Raw genomic sequence first — 20,422 nt, forward strand, 5'->3', positions numbered from 1 at the left:
TCATGCTTTCCCTACTTGTCTACTGACAAAAAACTCTTTCAAATAGTGAGACCTGCACAAGAGACTGGTTATGCTGGAGTACGGAAAAACAATCTTTGTACTATGCACCCTGCTTCATTTTGAATAAAAGTGCTGCAAATGCATCAGTTCTCTCTGATCAATCAGGATGGACCATCAACAGAGGTTGGAGGAAGTTGAAAAACCGAATACCATCACATGAGAGTTCAACTTCACACAAAGAAAACTATGTTGCATGGAAATCAGCCAGCAGGGCAGCATCAGCTGAAAGTTCAGTTGAGAATTTACTTTTGAGTGAATTTTCTCTACAGAAACTAATAACTGGAAAAAAACTGCTTGAGCACATCCTGAATGTCATCCTTTTTCTTTCTAAGCGAGGATTGGCTTTCTTCGGTTCCAGTCAACGTATTGGTGATCATGCAAATGGAAACTTTCTAGGCATAGTTGAGCTCCTCAGCAAATATGATCTACTTTTATCAGAGCATGTTCAAGAATCAAAAGGGAGTCAAAAGCGCATGCAAGTCCATTATCTCTCCACATGCATACAAAATAAGTTTATTGAGCTATGTGGGTCATTCGTACAAACAACAATTCTTGATGAGATTAGAAATGCCAAGTATTTTTCAATCATTGTTGATGCCACTCCAGATTGTTCTGACAAGGAACAAACTACTATGGTTATTCGATATGTTATGATTGTAGACAGCTCAAAATTTTCAATTGAAGAAAGGTTTATTTTGTTTGATAATTTCATGAGAAAAACTGGAAAAGAAATTGCTGCTCGAGTACTAGCAATTCTAGAAGGTTTAAAGTTAGATTTTCAAATCTGCATTGGTCAAGCCTATGACAATGGATCTAATATGTTTGGGAAGTACAAAGTGTACAAGCAGTTCTGCTTGAGCATAATTCAAACTGTATTTTCTCCAGCTGTGGAAACCACACACTTAACCTTGTAGGTGTTGACTGTGCTGAATCATGCCAGGAGGCAATTACTTACTTTGGGTTTGTTCAGCAAATGTACAATCTCTTCAGTAGCAGTCCACAAAGATGGGAAATTCTGAAGCAATATCTTCCTGTTTCACTGCATGGGATGTCCAAAACTAGATGGTCTACGTGGATTGATGGTGTTCAATCAGTTGCATAGTTGAATTCAGTGAGAAAGACTTTAAATGAGCTTGAATGTCTCAATCTCACTGCACAGGCTCGAACTGAACTTCAGTCTATTCAGAAGCACATGTCCAAATTTGAATGCATTCTGATGTCATCTTTGTGGATGAAACTACATACAATGATCCACCAAACTAATCTGGTAATTGAAGGACACAATGCCACACTTGATGTTGAGAGGGATAACATTGAAAGTCTTATCAATGACATTCAACCGATTCGTGAACAATGGGATGCGATCCTGACTGAGTCCAAATTAGTAGCACAGACTATTGGCATTTCATCTGAGTTCTCCACCAGTCGCAACTTACCTACTGAATCTGATGCCAAGAAGCATTATAGGGTCAATGTCTTCCCTGTCATCACTGATTCTATTCAGTCAGGTCTTACATGTCGATTTGAGTCACTGCGACTAATTTATACGCTTTTGGGGTTTCTTTGGCAGTTTAACAGACTGACTAATGAAGATCTACTTTCTGCACCTGAACAATTTCAGCAACAGTACAACAAAGAAATCTCAAAAGAACTCAATGACGAGGTCATCTTCCTCAGACAAATATATTCCATGAACTTTAAATTGTATTGCAAGCCAAAGGAATTGCTTCAAGAAATACTTGAATTTGGACTCTCTGGGGTGTTTCCTAATATCACAATTGCTTTGCATATTTTTGTCAGTTTGCCTGCATCAGTGGCTTCAGGTGAACGCACCTTTAACATGTTGAAGCTGGTGAAGAACTATCACTGTTCAACTCTGGGATAAGAGCATTTGAATGGGCTGGCCATGCTTAATATCAACTGTTACACTGCACAAAAGCTACATTGTTCCTCAATAATTAGTGTGTTTGCACAGAAAAAGGCTAGAAAAGCATTTGTTAAATAAAAAAAATATTCAAATTATGCCCCACTCTTTTTTTGGTGCCTTATTTTGTTTGTATGTGTTGTCATTTTTTATTTTTATTATGGCTAGGGGCCTCAAAAGCTGGAAGTGGCTTGGACCTCTCTGGACCTCTGAGAGGGCCTGGTCAGTAGGGAATTCCCCATGCAAACACAGGGCAGTATATGAATTCAATATAGTCTTTCTTAGGCAAAACTCCAACTTCCATTGATTTCAGTAGGAGTTTGCTTAAGTAAAAACTGCAGGATCATGGGTTCTATATAGCTTGATTTGGGTTTTCTGTTATGACTGACTTTGCTAAGGATAAGTCCTGGCATCCTTACTCAGACTGAGTAGTACTTTACTCCATTGTACTCAATGGGTCAACTCAAGCTACTTTTCAACATATGTGACAGTGGCAGAATTTGGCCCATAATACTTAGGAGGATAGATTTCTACTCCTCTTAGGCTGAGCAGTACCTTATTTCACAAGAAGTCCTATTCATTTCAATGGGATTATTTGCAGAAGAAGATACTACTCAATACAGAGGCAGAAGTCCTTAATATGGTAAACTCATTCCATGGGAATGGAATATTGAATTAATAATGTGTACCCTATAGAGACTGACTGCAAAGAAAATGAAAGATGCAGATGTGTTCCCCTTGTGTTTTGTACTTTTTCCATGTAAGACTGGTAGCAGTGTGTGTAACTGGAATTCAGTCCCGTTGCCATCACTGCAAGACAGAATTCGAATTGAAAATTAATCTTTACCTATTACCCAAGAGATAATGAGCATCTCCATCCATGAGAAGCAGGATGTTTTCATTCTGAACAGGATGTTTCCATTCTGTTTTTCATTATCTGTTTTAGTTTCATTAGGTAGGAGTTTGGTGCCTTCAAATCTGTCAGATGCGTTCATGACTAGCAGACCAAGAAAAATGGTGAAAGAGGCTGCATGTGCTACAAACTTCATAAACGGTCCACGCATTATCCTCCCCAGCTGCAACAAAAAACAAAACACAAACAAATTCTATCAACTTTTTAAAAGTACATTTATGTCAAAAGCGCAGTAAATAAAGACAATGAAAATATATACACACTGTGATGTCATAATGAAATTTACCTTGTAAAAATCTCTATTTATTGGCTATCTTTAGAAACAAGAGGAACAATTTTGCTATTAAATGTCAGTATTCTTCTTTATCTATATAGCAATGTTTAAAAATATTACTATAATTCTTCCTTGCGCGTCTTTGCACCTATTATCATTGCTCATCAAGAGAAATATTGATTGTTACTGGAAAGTTTCTTTTAATTTTCATCCTTGAGATCCTTAAGAAGCAGCAAAGGAAATGGAAGAAATATTGTATAGTTTGCTAAGTAGAGACAATGAAATATCATCACAATACAGATGGGCACACCAGGTTTAGGTTTGATGTAGTATCCAACTTAGGAGGCAGGTTCAGGATAGCAAAAGCAGTTTTTCTGATATGCTTTGCCTTTTGGTTTTTAACATTTAAATAGGCCCCAAAAGGTTGTGTTTACACTTCTGTAGCTTCTTACATTCTTTCTTGATTCTCTTAATGGAAATTTCCTTAAACACCCACCAACAGACATGACTAAACCTTGAACAGACATTTAGATTGATTTAGCATGACACTAAACAAAACTGAAAATTCATGTAAGCCCACACCCGTCTAGGCTATTAAAATATCTATTTTAAAGGGATTGGTAAATTCTTCCATTCCTCTCATCAGTCCTAAGGAATTAATCCAGTTGCATGCTGGGCACAAAATGCCTATCTGTTATTTAGGGTCATGACAGCCACTGTATTTGCCAAAATAGGTGAAGAATTCAAAGCAAGCCTCAAGGGGTCATTGGCTGAAATAGTTAGTATTGGTGGCCACTGAAAAAGGTAAGGAGAGGCCGCAAGCATTACTTACTATAAGTAGTTATTTCAAATTATTATTTAAAGGTCAGACTTCAGCCAACATCAAAGTGAAGTTTAAATAAACAAGGAATAAGAGGTCAGTGAAGGATACAGTAGTAGAGTCAATAAAACACAGATAACTTACTGAAAAAGACAGCCATGTATAAAAATAATATTATTAAAGGAACACTGTCAAGGTTAGTAGGCCCCAAATTTGACCTCTCTACTCTTCTATATATCCTTTTGCAAATCCATGCAATTCATTATGTATTTCCAAACCTCCATAAAATTACTTTGTCTTTTTCCTAAAAATAATCAATTTCCTCAGCCTCATGAGGTGCCCTAGAACAGTACTTCTCAAACTTTTGTACTGGTGACCCCTTTCACATAGAAAGCCTCTGAGTGTGACCCCTCCTTATGAATTAAAAACACTTTATGTATATTTAACACCATTATAAATGCTGGAGGCAAAGTGGGGTTTGGGGTGGAGACTGACAGCTCGTGACCCTCCATGTAAGAACCTTGTGACCCCCTGAGGGGTCCTGACCCCCAGTTTGAGAACCCTTGCCCTAGAGCATTAGTTTATTCTGTGTGCAGTGTGAAGTAAAAGGATACTTCCTACAGGTTTTATTTTCAAACTTCCCCTCGGGGGGTTATGAACAACAGTGACTAAAACAGATTTTGAGAATGATAAACAAAATACCTTGACAGTGTCCTTTTACATGCATTATCTGCCTGTGTTCACAAATGAGGATGGGACTGGGAGACAGATGCCAGAAAGAGACATACCCAGGGAAGAAGCAGAAATATTGAAGGAAATCAGGTTAATGCCAGAATAGCTGATCAAGAAATGAAAAAAAATCTAAAAGATTGTCAAAGCCCCCCACTCACCAAAAAACAGAAAAAATCTTTACTACATGTAATTAAAAACTCACTGGAAATAAAATAGGCTACAGACAGTCTGGGAGTTATTTTTGACACCTACATTTGGGAAGTGACTAGAGCTGGTCTAGGAATAGAAGTTCTGTGACTTTGACTCTACCTGTGGAGAAGATGCAGGGCAGAAAACATTAATTAGGGACAGAACGGGGAAACAGAAAGATAGGGCTTGAAATTAAAGCTTACTGCACGGGATATGCACTGAATTTAATAGGAGTTGAGGGCATGCAGCATCATATAAAATTGGACCATAAATCTTGGTAGATGACACAGATATAGAAAAGGGAAATTACACTTTCCAATGGTGAGGAAGGAAAAAAAAAGTTGCTGGCAAAAAGGTAGTGGACATGCTTTTTAGTGCGATCCCTCCAAGCTTCTCTTATAGAATCATAGAACTGGAAGGGATCTCAAGAGGTCATCTAGTCCAATCCCCTGCATTCAAGGCAGGACTAAGTATTATCCAGACCATTCCTGACAGGTGTTTGCCCAGCCTGCTCTTAAAAACCCCCAGTGAGGGAGATTCCATAACCTCCCTAGGCAATTTATTCCAGTGCTTAACCACTCTGACAGTTAGGAAGTTTTTTCTAATGTCCAACCTAAACTGCCCTTGCTGCAATTTAAGCCCATTGCTTCTTCTCCTATCCGCTGAAGTTAAGAACAACAATTTTTCTCCCTCCTCCCTTGTAACAACCTTTTATGTACTTGAAAACTGTTATCATGTCCCTTCTCAGTCTTCTCTTCTCCAGACTAAAAAAACCCAATTTTTTTCAATCTTCCCTCATCGGTCATGTTTTCTAGACCTTTAATCATTTTTGTTGCTATTCTCTGGACTTTCTCTAATTTGTGGACATCTTTCCTGAAATGTGGCACCCAGAATTGGACATAAAACTCCAGCTGAGGCCTAATCAGCGCGGAGTAGAGCGGAAGAATTACTTCTTGTGTCTTGCTTACAATACTCCTGCTAATACGTCCCAGAATGATGTTTTCTTTTTTTGCAACAGTGTTACACTGTTCACTCATATTTAGCTTGTGATCCGCTATGACCCCCAGATCCCTTTCTGCAGTGCTCCTTCCCAGGCAGTCATTTCCCATTTTGTATGTGTGCAACTGATTTTTCATTCCTAAGTGGAGTATTTTGCATTTGTCCTTACTGAATTTCATCCTATTTACTTCAAACCATTTCTCCACTTTGTCCAGATCATTTTGAATATTAATCCTATCTTCCAAAAGCACTTGCAACCCCTTCCAGCTTGGTATCATCCACAAACTTTATAAGTGTACTCTCTATGACATTATCTAAATCAGTGATGAAGATATTGAACAGAACCGGACTCAGGACCTGTCAAGGTTCCTTCCCCACTCTGAAATCTGGGGTACAGATGTGGGGACCTGCATGAAAGACCCCCTAAGTTTATTCTTACCAGCTTAGGTTAAAAACTTCCCCAAGGTACAAACTTTGTCTTGTCCTTGAACCGTATGCTGCCACCACCAAGCATGTTAAACAAAGAACAGGGAAAGAGCCCACTTGGAGACATCTTCCCCCAAAATATCCCCCCAAGCCCTACAGCCCCTTTCCTGGGGAAGGCTTGATAAAAATCCTCACCAATTTATACAGGTGAACACAGACCCAAACCCTTGGATCTTAAGAACAATGAAAAATCAACCAGGTTCTTAAAAGAAGAATTTCAATTAAAGAAAAGGTAAAAGAATCACCTCTGTAAAAATCAGGGTGGTAAATACCTTACAGGGTAATCAGATCCAAAACAGAGAGAATCCCTCTAGACAAAACCTTAAGTTACAAAAAGACACAAAAACAGAAATATACATTCCATTCAGCACAGCTTATTTTAGTAGCCATTAAACAAAAGGAAATCTAATGCATATTCTAGCTAGATTACCTACTAACTTAACAGGAGTTGTAAGGCTGCATTCCTGATCTGTTCCCGGCAAAATCATCACACAGACCGACAAACCCTTTGTGTCCCCCCCGCACCCCTGGGCTCCAAATTTGAAAGTATCTTGTCCCCTCATTGGTCATTTTGGGTCAGGTGCCAGCAAGGTTATCTTAGCTTCTTAACCCTTTACAGGTGAAAGAGTTTTACCTCTGGCCAGGAGGGATTTTATAGCACTGTATACAGAAAGGTGGTTACCCTTCCCTTTATATTTATGACAGGCCGCTATTCCAGTCTGAAGGTGATTTATGTGTACTGGAAGCTGGTAGGAGGGTTAGTGAGGAGATATAAGCTCTGGTGTCTTCAGTATAGAGATGACGGACAACTTTATACCTCCATCTCCACTGATCCAGCTGGAGTGGTAATTTACATTTCTCGGTGTCTAGGTGAGATTGGGCCATGGATGAGGGTAAACTGGCTGAGACTCAATCACCTCAAGTTGGAGGTTGGCTGAGGGACGCAATTGGAAGATGTGACAGGAAGGCATGTGTCCTGCATTTGTGGATTGGATTCCCAATAGGAGGGTCCGGTTAGACACCCAGCTGCTCACAGAGGAGCCAGTTGCTGTTATGACTAGGTCAGCTTTCCTTCAGTTCCAGATGACCTGGAGGCTATGCCCATTTATTTCAGCTGTGGTCCTTGTAACTGTCATTCATCCCTTTCTCACCTTGAAATTACAGTGACATACTCTGCATGAGGCTACAATTGAAATCCATCCACAGAATGCAGCTGGTGCAGGTTTTGGCACTTGCTTTTAAGTGGTGTGTCATTTTGTGAGTATATTAAACTAGTGCTCTCCGATCTCCATTGGCTGTTTATTGGTTTCCAGGTTGATTTTTAAGGTACTTATTTTTTCCCATAAAACCCTCTGGCACCTACCTATCTCAGAGGCGATATCTCTCCCTGTGACATAGTCCCACAGCTGCAGTCAGTGGAGGCAGCTAAGAAGGAGCTTTTTGGTATAGGAGGGGAAGGACGGTCCATTGGTTAGGGCATTAACCTGGGAGTTAGGAGATATGGGTTCAAGTCCCTACCTTCAGAGCACACTTGGCTCTGAGGGATAAGGCAGGTTGGAGATTCCAATGCTGAGTTTATTATATGTTTATGTTCACACTGTTTCTGGGGTAGAGCCATCCGTGAGTAAATGCCAATCTGTTAATGGATTAATTGTATTTTCAAGAGTTTGTCAAAGGCTTTGGTTAGGTGCTCTTTTATGTACTTAGTACAAATGTAAGTCAATAAATAAGTTGTGATCTATTGACTTTATGGCATCTTTAGTAAAAAGAAAGTTACTTAATGATGGGCACTTCAAAAGTTCATTCTGCTTTTAAATATATTACTGGTTCCAGGGTTATTTTCTCTATTCAAAATGGAGAACATGCAAAATTCACTTTGGTTCTGGAGATATTTTTGCTCAATGTGCCTACTCTGCCTGTATCTCTTGTCCTCGGATGATCTGATTTTACTGGATTACCAAAACGCCTGAGAGCTATGGATGTTCCCACCGGCCTTATGCTGGAAGTTTGGGAATATTGATCCTTATAAATGATGTCAGGACAGAATAGCAATTAGAGCTAGCTTGTAAGCTCTATGGGGTAGGGGCAACGCCTTTTGATTTGTTTAGGACTTGAGGGTGCTATTGTAATAAAAATGCATGATGATGATAGTGATTTCCTTTGGTTTGGGATATTTATATGTATACCTTCTAGAATTTGTGCTAAAAGTTTTAAAGTTTCTTCACCCATAAATATGGATCTTTCTCCTCTTGTGTTTGGTAGCATGAGCCATTATGAGGACAGGATCTTTTTGCTTTGTTTTATCCTTATCATCGTTGCAATGAATATACATCCCAGAGACTAGTGAAATAGGCATCGGTTGCTGGCTCTGATAATAATAGAATAATATAAATGTAGAACTGGAAGGGACCTCAAGAGGCCATCTAGTACAGTTCCCGGCACCCAAAGCAGCACTATGTAATAACTAGACCATTCCTGACAGGAGTCTGACTAACCTGTTCTTAAAAACCTCCAGTGATGGAGATTCCACAACCTCCCTAGGCAATTTGTTTCAGTGCCTAACTACCCTGACAGGAAATTTTTTCCTAATGTCCAATCTAAACCTCCCTTGCTGCAATTTAAGTCCATTGCTTCTTGTCCTATCCTCAGTGGTTAAAGAGAACGCTCCTCCTTGTAACAGCATAGATTCATAGACTTTATGGTCAGAATGGACCATCGTGATCATCTAGTCTGAGATCCTGCACATTGCAGGCCACAGACCCTCAACCACCCACTCCTGTAATAGACCCCTAACCTCTGGCTGAGTTACTGAAGTCCTCAAACCATGGTTGAAAGACTTCAAGTTACAGAGAATTCACCATTTACACTGCTGCAGAGGAAGGTGAAAAGCTCCCCAGGGGCTCTTCCAATCTGACCCAGAGGAAAATTCCTTCCTGACCCCAAATATGGAGATCAGTCAAACTCTAAGCATATGGGCAAGACCCAAACTTTTATGTACTTGAAAATTGTTATGTCCCCCTCTCAGTCTTCTCTTCACCAAACCAAACAAACCCATTTTTTTTCATTCTTTCCTCACAGGTCATGTTTTCTAGAACTTTTTTCAATTTGTCCTCATCTTTCCTGAAATATGACACCCAGAACTGGACACAATACTCCAGCTGAGGACTTACCAATGCACAGTGGAGTGGCAGAATTACTTCTCCTGTCTTGCTTACAACACTCCTGCTGATACATCCCAGAATGATTGCTTTTTTGCAATAGCGTTACACTGTTAACTCATAAAAACAACAAGGAGTGGCTATCCCCTGATACTGTTAACCAATATTTAATTTGTGATCCACTATGATCCCCAGATCCCTTTCCACAATACTCCTCCCTAGGCAGTCATTTCCCATTTTGTATGTGTGCAACTGATTTTTCCTTTCTATAACACAAGTTATATGCCTAGTTCTCTGCATGTTAAAATATGTATTCTTACATTTCACTACATTTAAGTGCATCTGCCAGTTCTATATCATAAGCAAATATAATTTCTTTACTACAATTTTCTATAGATGTTTATATTGGACAAATATGGCCCAAATTATTGATCTGTATATAACTCCAGTTCTTACTTCCCTTTCATTTCCAATGTCTCTCAGTCACAGGTAATGATAATCAAGTATCAGGGGTTAGCCGTGTTAGTCTGTATCCACAAAAACAACAAGGAGTCCGGTGGCACCTTAAAGACTAACAGATTTATTTGGGCATAAGTTTTTGTGGGTAAAAAACCACTTCTTCAGATGCATGGAGTAAAAATTACAGATGCAGGCATTAGTATAGTGTATACATTATTATATTATACTATATGAAGAGAAGGGAGTTACCTCACAAGTGGAGAACCAGTGTTGACAGGGCCAATTCGATCAGGGTGTATGTAGTCCACTCCCAATAATAGATGAGGAGGTGTCAATTCCAGGAGAGGCAAAGCTGCTTTTGTAATGAGCCAGCCACTCCCAGGTCCTATTCAGGCTCAAATTAATGGTGTTAAATTTGAAAATGAATTTTAGTTCTGCTGTTTCTCTTTGAAGTCTGTTTCTGAAGCTTTTTTGTTCAAGTATAGCTACTTTTAAATCTGTTATAGAATGTCCAGGAAAATTGAAATGTTCTCCTACTGGCTTTTGTATGTTACCATTTCTTATGTCCAATTTGTGTCCATTTATTCTTTTACATAGGGACTGTACAGTTTGGCCAATGTACATGGCAGAGGGGCATTGCTGGCACATGATGGCATATATAACATTAGTAGACGTGCAGGTGAATGAGCCTCTGATAGTGTGGGTGATGTGGTTGGGTCCTCTGATGGTGTCGCTAGAGTAGATTTGGGGACAGAGTAGGAAATGAGGTTTGCTACGAGGTAATGATGATGATACAGCACTACTTTTATATAGCACTGTTCACCCAGAAGAATCTATTTTAGCCCACTTTACAAAGTGCATATGTAGTTATAGGAATCACCTCACCTCTGTGCCACTGAATGCAGCCCACCTCTGTGCTGAAACAGTCACTGCTTAAAACTATAGTCAAGGTACCAGCAAAGGTAGTTTAAATCACAGCAAACTGAAATAGAGTTTATAACAAGAATCAGGTATATCCCATTGAAACTACAGAAGGAATTTTAGGTAGGAAACATGAAATTACCTATACTGGAGTTTAGCAAATATACTGACATTTACATTTCAACCCAAACAAAACAAGAGCCATGGGATAGTAATGGCCATAAATGATCAGGAATTAAGTGTTATCCAGAGGGCAGCACCTTCCAATTTACTGTGCCCCTTAACAATATCTGAAGACATTGATTCAGTAATGACCAAGAGGGCGAATACATTTTCTACAGAATCGATAAGGCCAATTCTTACAGCATCAATCTTCTTGCCATTTCTATACACAGTCACATAGTTCAATCCTTAGACCATACTTACTAAAATATTTTTTCTCATTACGTAAATTCATTCACTCCATTGACATCAGCGTAACTGAGAGCAGAATTTGATCCTATAGGACAGTATTTTATTTCATGACATTTTGTATGGGTCAAATTCTGTCCTCGATTACATCCGAGCAACTCTAGTGTCTTCATTAGAGTTGCACAGATGTAACTAAGGGCAGAATCTGGCTTTTTAAGACTAAGTAATTGAGCCAGCCCAGTGAGTTAGTGGCAACATAATGGGGGATCTGAATATGAAGCCAAAATCCTCACTGCCAGGTGACCATGGGCTGAGAGTTCTACAGAGGAAACATTCTCAGTACCTGGGGGAAGAGTATACTTTCCAAAGCAGTGGTATGAGAGATATATAAAGTCCTCCTCTGCAACATGAGCTTTCCATGTTGCAAAGGAAGTGCATGTGAAAATGATGGGATACCCAGATCCATAAAAGTCATGGAAGACAGGAGACATTCCAGAAGACTGGAAAAGGGCAAATACAGTGTCCATCTATAAAAAGGGAAATAAGGACAACCCGGGGAATTACAGACCAGTAATCTTAACTTCTGTACCCAGAAAAATAATGGAGCAAATAATTAAGAAATCCATTTGCAAACACCTAGAAGATAATGAGGTGATAAGTAATAGTCATCATGGATGTGTCAAGAACAAATCATGTCAAACCAACCTGATAGCTTTCTTTGACAGGGTAACAAACCTTGTGGATAGGTGGGGAAGAGGTAGATGTGGAATATCTTGACTTTAGTAAGACTTTTGGTACTGTCTCACATGATCTTCTCTTAAACAAACTAGGGAAATACAACCTAAATGGAGCTACTATAAGGTGGGTGCACAACTGGTTGGAAAATCATTCCCAGAGAGTAGTTATCAGTGGTTCACAGTCATGCTGGAAGAGCATAATGAGCCGCGTCCCGCAGGGATCGGTCCTGTCATAAATATAAAGGAAAGGGTAACCACCTTTCTGTATTCAATGCTATAAAATCCCTGTTTAATGGCTGGTAAAATAATCTGTACTGGTTGGAATGTATATTTCTGTTTTTGTGTCTTTTTGTAACTTAAGATTTTGCCTAGAGGGATTCTCTCTGTTTTGAATCTGATTACCCTGTAAGGTATTTACCATCCTGATTTTACAGAGGTGATTCTTTTACCTTTTCTTTAATTAAAATTCTTCTTTTAAGAACCTGATTGATTTTTCATTGTTCTTAAGATCCAAGGGTTTGGGTCTGTGTTCACTTGTACAAATTGGTGAGGATTCTTACCAAGCCTTCCCCAGGAAAGGGGCTTGGGGGGATATTTTGGGGGAAGATGTCTCCAAGTGGGCTCTTTCCCTGTTCTTTGTTTAAAACGCTTGGTGGTGGTAGCATATGGTTCAAGGACAAGACAAAGTTTGTACCTTGGGGAAGTTTTTAACCTAAGCTGGTAAGAATAAGCTTAGGGGGTCTTTCATGCAGGTCCCCACATCTGTACCCTAGAGTTCAAAGTGGGGAAGGGACCTTGACATGGTGGCAGCGAGGTTATCTTAGCTTCTTAACCCTTTACAGGTGAAAGGGTTTTGCCTCTGGCCAGGAGGGATTTTATAGCACTTTATACAAAAAGGTGATTACCCTTCCCTTTATATTTATGACACAGCCTCAGATATGAGCAGATACTGAAGGCTGTCTCACTTGAACATTTTTTATATTCTCAACTAAAAATGATACAAGGCAACAGTACTTCTCCATTGGCCTTCACTAGCCAACAACATCAGTCTCAAGCACAAATTGATGGCTGAAGTATTCCCAGCACTTTCTACACTTCAGAAAGGGACATTGGCTGAAAGTCAAGCAAATAAAATGTGATGTTTCCCCTTCAAATATCTGCTTTACTTCCAGGGAGTTGGGCAATTCTGACCAAATTCACTCAATTTTATTAGCAACATCAAAAAAATTCCTCACATTAGGAGATACTCAATTCAGCAACTGAGTGGAGGTGACTCAGATTAACTAAGCTGTCTGCCCCACAAAATAGATCAATGGATTGAATAACAATTCCTTTGCCTCTCTCACAGCCAGGGCATAGGAATTTCAAAAATACCTATGTGCTGTGGTCATTTTCCCTCTCACTTCAGCTGTTGTGGGACATCTATAAACCAAAGTGATCCATGAGGTAAAAGCCAGAAAAGATGATGCCTTAGAGGCCACTTCATATATAGTTGAGGACAAAAGTGTTACAAAATTTCACCCACCCATCCATAGATTGGTTTGTCAGAAGAACAGTATTCTGTCTCTCAGTCCCCTGGAACTGCTCTGGTACCTTTACTTTTCAAGGGTAAACCCCGTGCTAGGAGAGGAAAACTCCAATTTGGTCTTGAAGGAGGTAATTTTTATTTTAACTATTAAAAACTAGGAGGCATGTCTCTAAAATAAAAATGAAGCAGAGCAACAACTGTAACAGTTAGAAAAGTGTGGGCCAACTTGCCCATTCACAGAATAAAATGTAACAATATCATTAAACAGATCTATCAAGAGGAGGGAAGACAGTTGTAAAACAGAACAGGAGTTTAAATTTTAAATGGATTCTGTCAACTGAAACTGGAGAAAAAAAGCTATGCAGAAACAGATTTTCTAAAACCAAAGACCAATCAAAATGATTTTACAATCCAATAAAAAGAAGGCCTTTTAACAACAACAAAAAACAAAACAACAAATACACACTTCCCTGCAATGTTTGAAACACAAACGCTGAAGCAGTATGAATCTGACGGCATGTTTAAAGAAAAAAGAGTTATAAAAACCGTTGGGAACATAAACAAAAATGGAACTGTCTAAATTGATGTTTATTGTCCTGAGAGAAAAGCAAATAAATAAATAAACAAACAACAAGTTAAGGAAACTGGATATACTTTTAAAAATCTAAGTTGTTAATCATAATAAATTTGTTTATTTACAATGTATAATTTTAACTTTAAGGTGTCCCCTTTACCTCTTATGACAGCAGGAGAACTAAAATACCCCAGGGTGGAAACTTTGAATCAGTGACCAGCTAAAATAGATATTCTAAACAAAAGCAAAATTCTAGGGGATGGGAGAGTTTGGGCATATCTATTTTGGAAATAGATTCTGCAACATGGATCATCCAAACTGACATTCAGCTCTAAAGGCCAAATCAAAGTAACAGTGTTTTGTAAATGCATGCAGAAAAGACCTGTAGCATGTGGCTACTTTGAAAAAATTCATGAAATGAAATGAGCCTTAACATTATCTTGACAAGCCTGCAGGTTGTAGCAGTGAGAGATGCAATCAGATGGTCATTTAAGCACAGCTTTCTTGGTAACAACAGAATTTATTGTGTTGGTGTTAAAAAGTGGTTTGAATTTTCTAAGGCCTTTCGTCAGTTCATCCCAGGGATCTTTTCATGTCAAGGCCGTGGAGAAGGCCTACACTGTAGGGTGAAATCCTGACCCCATTGATGCCAGTGGGGCCAGGATTTCATCCATTGTGCATAGCTTTCTTATACAACGCTCAATTCCATTCAAAAATTATCACACTAAATTCAGTTCAGTTACACCAGTGTACCCAGAATAGTTTAATTCCCTTCAATGGATTTACACCACACTACATTAATGGAACACACGAAGATCATTAATTTCAGAATATGCACATCTGTGTTGGGCAGATATTTGGACAATCTGTACTGATGATTTGTGGGCAGTAAATATAAACAAAGGTGACATTTTATCCTGTGTGAAATCATAAAATGGGTAGCTAGCTAAGTGGTTTTAATTCTGAATTTTAGTTAAAGGTGGGTTCTAATGATGGTAGTATTAGCTTGATGTGAATTTAAGAGGGTTAGGTTATTCTGACATGCAGTTATGATTTGCTTCCTATCTTTATTTTATTTGAATGGCATCTATCCACAGCATCAGCTTAGTCCACCCTTCTATCTGAGGGCACTCAGTATTTCTCAGAATCAGGGCTACATATTCTTCTATGAATAATAAACATATTCCCATTTGTAGATAGCTGGTAACCTGGATAACACAAGGGAGAAGGAAGAAAACCTGCTAATTGCAGTGCTTATTATCACTGTCTGAATACTCTGATGGGCAATTTCTCACTAAACAAGTATTTAATTTTTTATAATGTTCTTCCCTCAAGCCCCATAAATGTATGAATTAGTTTTTGTTAAATAATCTAGCTACAATATATTTATTTAACAGCACGGCAACAAAATGAAGAGTACTTTGATTCATTGTTTCTATATTAATGTTTCTACAAGGCAATACTTCCTTCCCTCCCTGATAATTTTTTTCATTTAGTATTCATTACATTCCACATGATGAATTTACTTGTTTTTATTGTGAATGTCTGAGTGTGTAATCCTGCAGCTATTCCGTTACAATCTGGCATTAAATAACATGCCACTGAAGCTTTGCTTAGTGCAGCAGTAATTTATATATATGTTTTATCTTTGCCAAATTAGAAACTTGCATGCAGATGCACTTACAAGACTGTACAGACTCACCTTGCTGCATGGAGCAACCCAGTAAACCACTGACAGGAATGGCAGCCCTACTGCAACTGCAAGAACAACTAGAAACTTCACTGCCATGGTCTGCTGACGTAAACCTGAGAGATTTTCATACCAGATTGACAGAAGTTGTTGCTGGCAGTTTGGATGTGCTACAAACTATGACAAAGAAAAGGAACACAAAAAAGGAACATTATTGTCAGAATACCACTAAATAAAATATTAGCCATCTGAAATTGATGTAGAATGTAGGAATAACAACAACTCAGTTAACATTCAGAGCACTATCAGAGTGTACAGTAGTATAAAAAGGCAATCTGCTCTCTTTGATAAGCATAATCTCCCTAGAATGCAGGCACACTGCTATTCATGGCAGGAATTTTGGCTAAACTGGTCCTAACATCACACTGGAATCTGTGTGGCTAGTTAAAACTTTTTTAAAAAACCAACTCATTCTTCAAACTAGGGGAAATTTCATTTCACCTGTTCAAGTTTCAATAGAATGCCTTTGCTTATGCCTTTAACTTCATCTCAAATGTATGTTTTATTGTTATGTATGTTATATTATTTCATTGCAATATAGTGATGTGAAATGGGAAAAAAATAAGAAATGAGACACAATCAAGTTGCTCTATTCACAGTTTAAATGCTATTTTATTGCAAAGTGAGAGCATTGATGAGTTTAATGAATTTTAAAACAGCAATCTAAATCCTGGTCCCATTACAGCCTGTGGAAATGTTGTCATTGACTTCAGTAGCATCAGGATCTGGCCTGGCACTGGGGGCACTATGGAGTCTTTCTACGCCAAGAGGTTCCAATGTGAATAATTTTAGGAATGTGAGATCCCTGCATCCCTCAAAATAATTCTGGTTAAGAAAAAAAACAAACAATTTCTATGGTTAATTCCTTTGTGCCAATGATTACGATACTGCAATTTTTCACAAAAGACTTTATGCTAGGAAAATTTGTCATCAAGATACAATTAAAAGAGAATCATGCAGAATCAGAGCAACCTAGGGCTGGAAGGGAACTTGAGAGGTCATCTAGTCCATCCCCATGGACTAAGGCTGGACCAAATATACAAAGACCATCCCTAAATGACGTTTGTCTGTTCTTAAAAAGCTGTTTTTACAAATCTCCAATGACAGGGATTCCACAATTTCTATTAGAGCCTATTCCAGTACTTAGCTGCCCTTATAGTCAGGAAGTTTTTCCTAAAATCTAACCTAAATCTCCCTCACTCTAGATGAAGCCCATTACCTCTTGTCCTACCTTCAATGGACATGGATAACAACTGATCACCAACCTCTTTATACCCAGTCTTTTTAACCATTCCTCATAGGTCATGGTTTCTAAACATTTTAGCATTTTTGTTGCTCTCCTCTACACTCACTATAACTTGTCCATATCTTTCTTAGTGTGGTGCCCCAAACTGGATAGCCCTGGTGAGGTGTCAGCTGGAGCTGAGTACAGAATAGGACAATTACCTCCTGGCTCACATACAACACTCCTGGAGGAGAGTATAAAATAGATGTAAAGTCAGTGTACTTCTCCTAGGCATGCAGAAGTCACCCTCTGTTCTTAAATAATATACTTACATGGACACACCTTTTTCCCCTGGATGTTCTAAACTGTAGTATGAGCATATGGATTACATAGCATAGCACAACATGAATTTCCAAACACTTACCTAACTTTAATTTTACAAATTGCATATGTGATATTTCAACATTTGCATTTCAAATGGGTACAGATTCTCCATCTAGCTCTAGAAAATCTGGACCATGAAAGGCATTAAAGTCATCATAAATCGAGCAGTACACATGATAAATACTAATTATTAATGGTTGTCATTTACCATTATTTTAAAGATATTACTATGGCATTTAGATAGTATTCAGTAGCAAAGAATCAGCCTCAATCTGAGCATAATGCACAGGAACTAACTGGATCTATTCTATTCAGGTTTGAATACAATGCTCATCACCGAGATATCTGAGCACTTCCTTGTAGTGCATTAAGCAAGGTGACTACACATCTGTCATGTGTTGCTTGTGCTCTCCCCAGATGGAGAAGCATGTGGAGTGGAGTGGGGTGCGTGTGTCTTTCTCTTTTAAAAAATATAAATATACCTGTTCCCAGTTCATTGTACTGGGAATAGCTACACAGTCTGCTGACATTTATATTCCTGATGCTCTCATTTCTGATGCCCTAAAAGTTGTTGCCTTTGTGTCCTGTACTGTAGATGACAATATACAATTTTCAGTCATGAAACAAGGAATACACAAAATGTTCACATGAAAAATATCAGTTCCTTTATTGAAAACGAGGAACAGCAGTTACTAGTGCAGGCAGTCACTAACTGTTCTTCATCATTCTATGACAAATCATTCTAGGTCAGGTAGACAAATTCTGTAAAATGAGGAAGTGTAAAACACAGCCCTCTTTTCCATCCAAGCTCTGTGACATTGTAAAAGGTATACTGGAAACTGAGGTATAAATGGATGGGGATTTTCTTTATCTGGTCTGTAATAAACTATAAACTCAAACCTGTAATATTTACTCAAGAACTCAGAGTTTTACAATGGACATTTTCCAAATTAAAGTGGCTAAATCAGAACTAATGTCTGCTAAAGAAAAATAGTAGGGTTAAGTAGAGAGAGTAAATGACTAATGATGAAATAAAACCCTTCAACGTTTAATATGTAGGAGACATTGTTCAATAACAGTTCAAACTCCATCCAGGCACAACATATACACACCTAACTATTTTAGGATTTTCCAAAAGAAACAGATCAATTAGATCTGCATAAAAGGGCTCTATTTCTGCCCAGGTAAACTGGATGAGTACTGTGGGTCCCTACTGGATTTCATAGATTTCCATCTCTTCTACCTTTCCTGGTTATTGGATGTTGGTGAGTTTTATTTGTTTTTCACTGTGTAGCTGTAATTCTTTTTGTCATGGTGGGAAAGCTTTATCATAGGTCTTGCAGCTTGCTCTAAAAATGGTCAGATTCTGCATTAGTCTAATCTCCTTTGGAAGTTAATTTAACAGGTAAATCCCCTTGAATAAAAAAACTTTATCTCTGGTTCACACACACTTCGTCCTGGACATTATGAGCTTCACTGTCCAGGAGAAGCATAGTTATCCAAAAGAGTAAAGGTGGAGAAGCATCTACTAATGTAGTTGGGTCCTGACTTACTGAGTGCATTCAAGATCCAGACCAAGGCCTTAAACTGGCAACAGAAGTGAACCAGGAGTTGATGAAGGGGCCATAGCACGGAGATGATATATTCATTCCAGCTTGGGTCATTGAGGAGACTGGTGGCCATGGCTCTAACCAAGCTGGAGCCTATGCATGGCTTCCAGACTGATCCCCAGATCATCTATGCTGATTAATTCTGGTATTTTGTAAGCTACCTAGATTTGCATACATCTTTCAAATTTTCTAGAGCAAATAAAAATTGGCCTTTCTCAGGAGGCAAATTCTCTGTGAATATGGCATTAAAGTTTGACAAAAATATGTATTTATTATTATAGGGCCAATATACTACATTGTACATTTTAATTAACTATATCCAATGATTTTGTTTTAGAAGATGGATTAATTATCTCTCATTGGTTAAATAAATAAATGCAAAACCTGCAAATAATGTACACAGCTAGTTCAAGTAACCATATGTTAATAAGACTGCCACTCATTTAAACAACTATTTTATTAATACAAGGGCTTACTTTTTTGACTTCATACTTAATGGCAAGTTTTAAGCGGCTAAGGCTGGGACGACCATGTTCTCCACTATTATGGCTCATCTCCACATCTCCATTCAAAATAGCTTCCACTTCTTCAGTATTTCTGCACAAATCGAGGAGTCCAACTACAAAATCTTTGCATTGCACAGACAATTTTTTGTAATCATTCTGGAGAGGGGGAAAAAAGAAAATTAATAGCTGTTCACACATAACTCATGAGAAACCATTTTACTCCTTCAATGCTACGAGTTGACTTTCTGAGACACTGTTCACCAACTAGCCACAGGAGAGGAATGAGAAAAAGAGCACTGGGCCTGTATATACTCCTTTTATTTGTAGTTCTCAAAGTTCTTTAGGAACATTATAAATTAAGACCCTCTGAAATAGATATTATTTTCCCCATTTTTGTGATTTGAAACCAAAAATATATAGAGCCAAATTCTCCCATTTAAATCAGTCAGTTTGCACTAGTTTAACCATGGAGAATTCAGCCCATCAATGCATGGATTATAAGGCCAGCAGGCGAGGGCCATTATGACTACCTAGGCAGACTTCCTGCAGAACACAAGCCATAGAATTTCACAAAGTGGTTAACTACTCTCACTGTAAAACAGCGCTTCCTAATTTCTAGTCTGAAGTGGTCTTGCCTCAGTTTCAAGCCATTGCATCTTGTTATGCCTTTGTCTGCTAGATTAACGAGCTCTCTACTATCAAAAATCTTCTTCCCATGGAGGTAATTACAAACTATGAGCAAGTAACCTCTCAACCTTCTCT

At 38.5% G+C, this 20,422-nt stretch overlaps 1 protein-coding gene across 2 annotated transcripts in view; it reads right to left on the reverse strand.

The window, feature by feature from the left end:
* Nucleotides 1–20,422, reverse strand: part of TRPC6 (transient receptor potential cation channel subfamily C member 6) — a 190,835-nt gene that overhangs the window by 40,884 nt on the left and 129,529 nt on the right. For both annotated transcript variants that reach the window (XM_073337992.1, XM_073338002.1), the window contains exons 3-5: nucleotides 19,631–19,816; nucleotides 15,888–16,052; nucleotides 2,832–3,060 (exon numbers count right to left, since the gene is read on the reverse strand). In XM_073337992.1, coding sequence (XP_073194093.1) covers nucleotides 2,832–3,060; nucleotides 15,888–16,052; nucleotides 19,631–19,816 — 580 coding nt within the window. The remainder of the gene's footprint in view (nucleotides 1–2,831; nucleotides 3,061–15,887; nucleotides 16,053–19,630; nucleotides 19,817–20,422) is intronic.

The sequence above is a fragment of the Lepidochelys kempii genome, chromosome 1, assembly GCF_965140285.1.
Source record: "Lepidochelys kempii isolate rLepKem1 chromosome 1, rLepKem1.hap1, whole genome shotgun sequence".
NCBI lineage: Eukaryota > Metazoa > Chordata > Testudines > Cheloniidae > Lepidochelys > Lepidochelys kempii.